Genomic DNA, 5,475 nt, shown 5'->3' with positions numbered 1-5,475 from the left:
CCGCTCGCGATGGAGGAGCGGGGAGGAGGAGTGTGGGGGGGACGACGGGGACACGCAGGGTTTCCTCCTTACATGTGAATATGGGGCACTCGATGAGCTGCACCAGCTTGTCCACCTCGGTGAGGAAATCTACGGTGACCTCCAGATCCCCGCTGGATGCGGCTGTTAAGGATGTCACCTTGGAAAAGGGTGGCCCGGCGGCAGCAGATGGCTCGCCCGGGTGATGCTCGGCGTGGACGGCGGCTCTGCCAACCCCTCCCTGCCTCCACGGCTCCCGCGGGAAGCCAGCGGGCAGGGAACGGGCAGGGCTTGCGGGCGGGCAGGGCTGAAAGGTCTGCAGGGTGGCCAAGGGACCATGGAAGGACACGGGAGGAGCGGGCAGGGATGGCAGGGATGGGCAGGGAAGACGACGCAAGGGAGGACGCTTGCTTTTCCCCTCCTGGGCGCAACGGTGATGCCGAGCGCTCCCGTCCCCCGGGAGAAACGCCGGGAAGAGAACCCGAGCGCGTTATGAAGCTTCTTCACATGGAAAACTAACTCAGGGTTTGCCGAGCACACGAAAATCATCGTTCTGCTCCAGGCAGGCGGTGAGCTCACCGGGAACCGCACCGTGCCGGGCGCCGCCCGCCCCCTCATCGGGCCAGGAGGCCACGGCCTTCATCTTCCTGGGAGGAAGAGGATGCTGAGGAGCCCCCCCTCCCTGGCAGGGGAAGGTCAGGGCTCGGCCAGCGCACGCTTTCCTCTTTTTACGCCACAAAACATAAGGACGACAAAAGGGGAAGGGAGCTGGAGCGTTCCCAGCACGGGCTTGCCCTGTCCTCGCGTCGCGGGGACACCGCCCCGGGTAATGATGGGCTGTGGGCAGGAGGCTGGGCCGGCCCGCGGGGTGACCCTGGTGGCCACAGAGGGCCCAAGTGGCCAGCCAGGGCACCGGCCTGGCAGAAACACCCCCAAAGGATACAATTTCTGGATGAGGTCGTAGGCGTGCTTGTAGTTCTGGGTAAGGAAGCAGAGGGACACGGTTGTCACCGGGTTGTGACACCAGGACCGGTACAGGCAGCAGAAGAGGTTACGGCTTTCCTGGGAAAAGCGAGAGACATCGGGGTCAGGTCACCAGCGGGAGGAAGGACATGGCACTGAGGTGCCACCGAGACAGGAAGGGACATTTCTGGACCCACCAAGTCCACTTGGCACTTGGGGGTCAGGTCACCAGCGGGAGCAAGGATGTGGCACTGAGCATCCCGGGTCCCCGACACCAACCCACCGGGCTGGCAAGTGCCACCGAGACACGAAGGGACATTTCCGGACCCACCAAGTCCACTTGGTGCCGGCATGAGGCCACCAGCCTCAGGAGATGGAGACGAGGCGGGTTTTAGGGTGGCAGCGTGACGGGGTGGCCATCCACCGCAGGACAAGGGGCTGGAGGCTGGTGGCTGTCCCACCCCAGGGGACACCACATGCCTTCAGCATGAGGAGGAGGAGGAGAAGTCTTCCTCCCTCTCCCCGCCTTGCTTGGATGTCACTGGTGCTGGTGGCAGCTGCTCGGCAAACCCCGCGAGCACGTTCCTGGCAGGGACAGCTGAGGGACCAGGGAGGGCTCAGCTCCTGCTGTCACCTGTCCCCTGGCCCGTGTCGGGGTGGAGGGAGGGAGCCGGCAGCTGCTCGAGGGCTCGGGGAGCCCGTTCCCATCCCGGCGGGGAAAAGCAAGAGTTGGGCACGTCCTCCAAGCGCCCCCCCCCCAACTCCTGAGGAGTGGAGGAACGACGGAGCTGCCTCGGCCACCCGAGCTCCAACCCTTGGACCTTCCAGATGGGGACTGAGCAGCAAGACATGTCCCCCGATGGCTCCCACGTCCCCGCCACCCCCACTTGGTCCCCCTCTGCAGCTGAGCCTGCTCCCGCTGCCCATACCGGGGTCTTCAGGTCCTTCAGTTGGTTCCTCAGCTGGAAGAGCTCGGAGGACGTCAGCAGGATGGTGTTCAGGGTGTGGACCATGGTAGAGGCGAACTTGAGGTCCTCTTCCCGAAGCAGTATGTCTGCCATGGAGTGGAAGATGTTTTCCGCGTTCAGAAGTAGACAAAGCTGCCTGAGTGTCACAGGGGAGAGAAACCTGGTGGTTAATGAGCGCAGCCGAGACCCCGACCTGAGCCCACGCATCACCTCCTTCCTGCAGAGAGGACCAGGGATGAGAGAGATGGGTGCACCAGAGGCCGGGCGAGCATGGTGGCACCAGAAGGGAGATGTGGGACAATACCAGGCTCTGTATTTGGAAGGTGAAGCTATTCACACCAGGGCAAGGCCAAAAAAACCAGCTGGGCTAAGACACATCTGCTCTGGGACCTCACCAGCACCCACCACCGCGGCTTGTTGCCACCTCAAGCCTCCCAGCGACCTCCCCGAGAGGTTTCGGCACCGTTTTCCATCCTGACAAGTGCAGGGAGCATGCAGCAGCGCGGTTACAGGTGGCATGAGATGGCCCACTCAGACCAGTAACCCCCCAACACCATGGAACTGGTGGGGAGTGAGTGTGGCCACCAGGACAAACCTCTCCCTCCCAGCACTGTGCGACCCGAGAGTCCTGGAGCTGCTTTGCCCTCTACAACCCCCTTTCTTCCAGTTCTTCAACCTGTTCTGTTGCTCTTTGAACTCTTCCACGCTCCAGTTCCCACGAGATCCGGTGCCGAGAGGCTCCGAAGCTCCAGCTGATGAAACTGGAAGATGCTTCTGCTCCACCGGACACCCCACCAGCAGCGCTCCCCCCAAAATACGGCGTAGCCGGCGCCGCAGCCCACGCCGATCCACCCGGCCAGGCCCGGCAGGTCACGGCAGGAATGTCCCGCTTAACAAACCCTGGGGCATTCTCAAGGTTTTCAACGTTTTAGCCCAGAAACCAGATTTTTTTCTTTTTTTTTTTTTTTTGGTGTTTTGTGGTTTTTTTTTTTTTTTTTTGTCTTCCGCATTTGTTTGGATTTGGGGATTTCCTGTTTTTCTCCAGGCTCCTGCCTTCTCCGGCGGTTTGTCTGAGGACACCTGAAACGCTGCCCAGCGCCGGTTCAGCTCGCCGGTGCCCGAATCGAGGAGACCCCGGGGGAAGCCCACCCAGGTCCCCGGCATCTCCTGAAACTGGGATGCTCCCAATGTCCCCGCATCTCCCCGACGGGCTGACTGGGAACCACGGCACCGGGGGACAGTGCTGGCACCCCCGAGAGCTCCTCTGCTTTCCCCCGACTCCTACCAAGCCCCGGTTCCTCACCAGATCATCTCAGCTGGCAACCAAATCTCCCCTTGGAGGCATCTCAGAAGGGTTTAGGAGGCAAAACAAGGAGCACCCGCTTCACCGGCTGGGCGGGACGCACTCGCCAGCTGCTCGGTTTGGCTGGGAGGTGGGAGGTACACCTGAACTCCCCCTCCCCGAGGTCACATTTTCACCTCCTGGGGTGAGGAAGAGGAAGGAGGCGAGTTTCCATCCCCCGTCCCCATGGGGAAGGACTAGGAGAAGACTACATGGCTATAGGAAGACACCAAAGACCATATCCTAAAGCCTAAAAAGGGATGCAGGAGGCGGATGGGGAATGAAGAAACGGGTTTTCCCTCCCAACGCGTGGAGGAAGAAACCTCCCATCTTCCTCCCAGTTCTGCCAACGTCCCCTCCTCGCCCAGCCCCGGCTCCTCGCCATCGGCAGCTCCCGCATCCCGCGTGGCCGCCGGCGGACAATGAGATGCTCTGTGCGGGCTTTTACGTAACCCAACCCGGCGATCGCCTTGGACCCCGTTAAAATGGAATGGGGCCGTGATAAATAAGCTCATTTATCCCAATTATTCTTACGTAACCGGCCGCATTCATGGGGATGAAAACGCTTCCCCGATTTCTCGCCGCTTGGACGCGGGCTGGCGGGAGGAGGGAAGAGCCATGGGAAAGCGGAGCGTCGAGGGAGGGAAAGGGGAAGGCAGAGGCTTTGAAGTCCAGGCTGACGGAGCCAAAAGCAAATCAATAGCTCAGCATTGCAGGCGGGATCCGGTCATCGCCAGCTGCGGGAAAACAAGCCCAGCCCAGGAGAGAGCTGGCTCCATCCTACCCTTTCCCAGTAAAAAAGGGGGAATAACTGGATGCCCCATCCTTGCCGAGCTTCCTCCGGCACTCGGAGCGTGAAGCGGGATGATTTACGGTGCCTGAAGAGGGGATGTCTCCTCTGGGGACAAACACCGGGACAGTTTTACCCCCAATTGCCCGCGGGCGCCGGTACAGCCCGGGATCGGCTCCTCCGCTCGGAGCTGGTGGTTTACACCTCCCAGGCAAAAATGCTACAAAAAGAGCTCAGCCAAACCAAAAAAGCGGTGCCGGCGAGCGGCGAGGGCAATTGGGCGACCTCCGGAGCTGCCCTTGGCCGCCCACGGCAAGGATGCCGTTGGGTCCCCCGCTCCGCCATGGAAAAGGAGGGCTCTTCCCTTTCCATAAATAGGAGCTCTGACATTGGGCTGGCGACCGCCGCGCTCCCAGCGAGCTGAACGCCAGCCGCTTTCTAATTTCGGGCCTGGTTTTGATTAGCGGGGAAGGGTTGGGTTTGTTCCCCCCGCCTCACCCCCTCCCCAGCTCTTTTCCGTGGCGCTGGGAAACTGGAAACCATCCCGGGGTGTTAAAGGAGCAGCCGTGCAGGAAGCGGTGCCACCCCGGGGGGATGCTGTCCCATCAAGGTGCCCACCCCCTGCGGGAGCCACCGGCACGATGAGTTTGCCAGTGCTCAGCAGCTCATCCCGATCCATCCGGAGACCCCAAACTAACCCCTCCGGAGCCCAAAAGCGGTGCCCAAAGGAGGGGACAACTGGTCGGCCACGCAGCTGCTGGCCTCCGTGATGGCAACCGGCAGCTGAGCCCGGCCACCAGTGGGATGGGAAGGGTGGTGTCCCCCCGGAGCCGATCCCCCGGGAGGCTTCGATGGCACGAGGGGAACGCGGGGCTGGCTGGGAGGGGACAGGGGACGGGGCCGGCCAGGGGACAGGTGGCTTTGGACGAAGCAGATGCCGGAGGGGCGGCAGCGGAAGGGGACGGGGCAGAGGGAGCCATCCCCCAGATACGCACACCCCAGTCATATAAATATATATATCCCGGATATATACACCTCATAAATACATATATATACACGTTTCCCCCAGCTGGAAGACTTAAAAACCCAGTTCCCGGCGGGGCTGGTGGCAGCTCACCCATCCATCCACCTGCCCACGCTTTGATGTGACGATGGAAGGAGCCAGTTGATCCCCCCGTGAAGCATCGTCCCCGCGAGACGCCTCTTCCCGGGGCTCTCCCGTGGGTGACACGCGCGTCCCCTCGCCCGTCCCTTTGCCCACGGGGAACCGGCGAGTCCCTGAGGACCTTCCCGGCGTGGGAGAGGAGGGAAAGACGAAGGGTCCCCCGGGGGGTGGCGGGGGAGGCAGCAGCCGCAGAGCATCGCCGCGCCGCCTCGCCGGGACGTCAGGCAGC

The 5,475-nt window shown here is 62.2% G+C and overlaps 1 protein-coding gene across 1 annotated transcript in view; it reads right to left on the bottom strand.

Moving 5' to 3' along the window:
- The window catches only part of VAC14 (Vac14 homolog (S. cerevisiae)), a 71,198-nt gene that overhangs the window by 3,513 nt on the left and 62,210 nt on the right, over window positions 1-5,475 (bottom strand). Inside the window, exons 15-17 of the mRNA XM_009883267.1 lie at window positions 1,911-2,085; window positions 962-1,080; window positions 73-152 (exon numbers count right to left, since the gene is read on the bottom strand). Coding sequence (XP_009881569.1) covers window positions 73-152; window positions 962-1,080; window positions 1,911-2,085 — 374 coding nt within the window. The remainder of the gene's footprint in view (window positions 1-72; window positions 153-961; window positions 1,081-1,910; window positions 2,086-5,475) is intronic.

Source organism: Charadrius vociferus, unplaced genomic scaffold (genome assembly GCF_000708025.1).
Source record: "Charadrius vociferus isolate BGI_N301 unplaced genomic scaffold, ASM70802v2 scaffold964, whole genome shotgun sequence".
NCBI classification, from domain to species: Eukaryota; Metazoa; Chordata; class Aves; order Charadriiformes; family Charadriidae; genus Charadrius; species Charadrius vociferus.
This window is presented reverse-complemented; position numbering and strand designations above follow the sequence as displayed.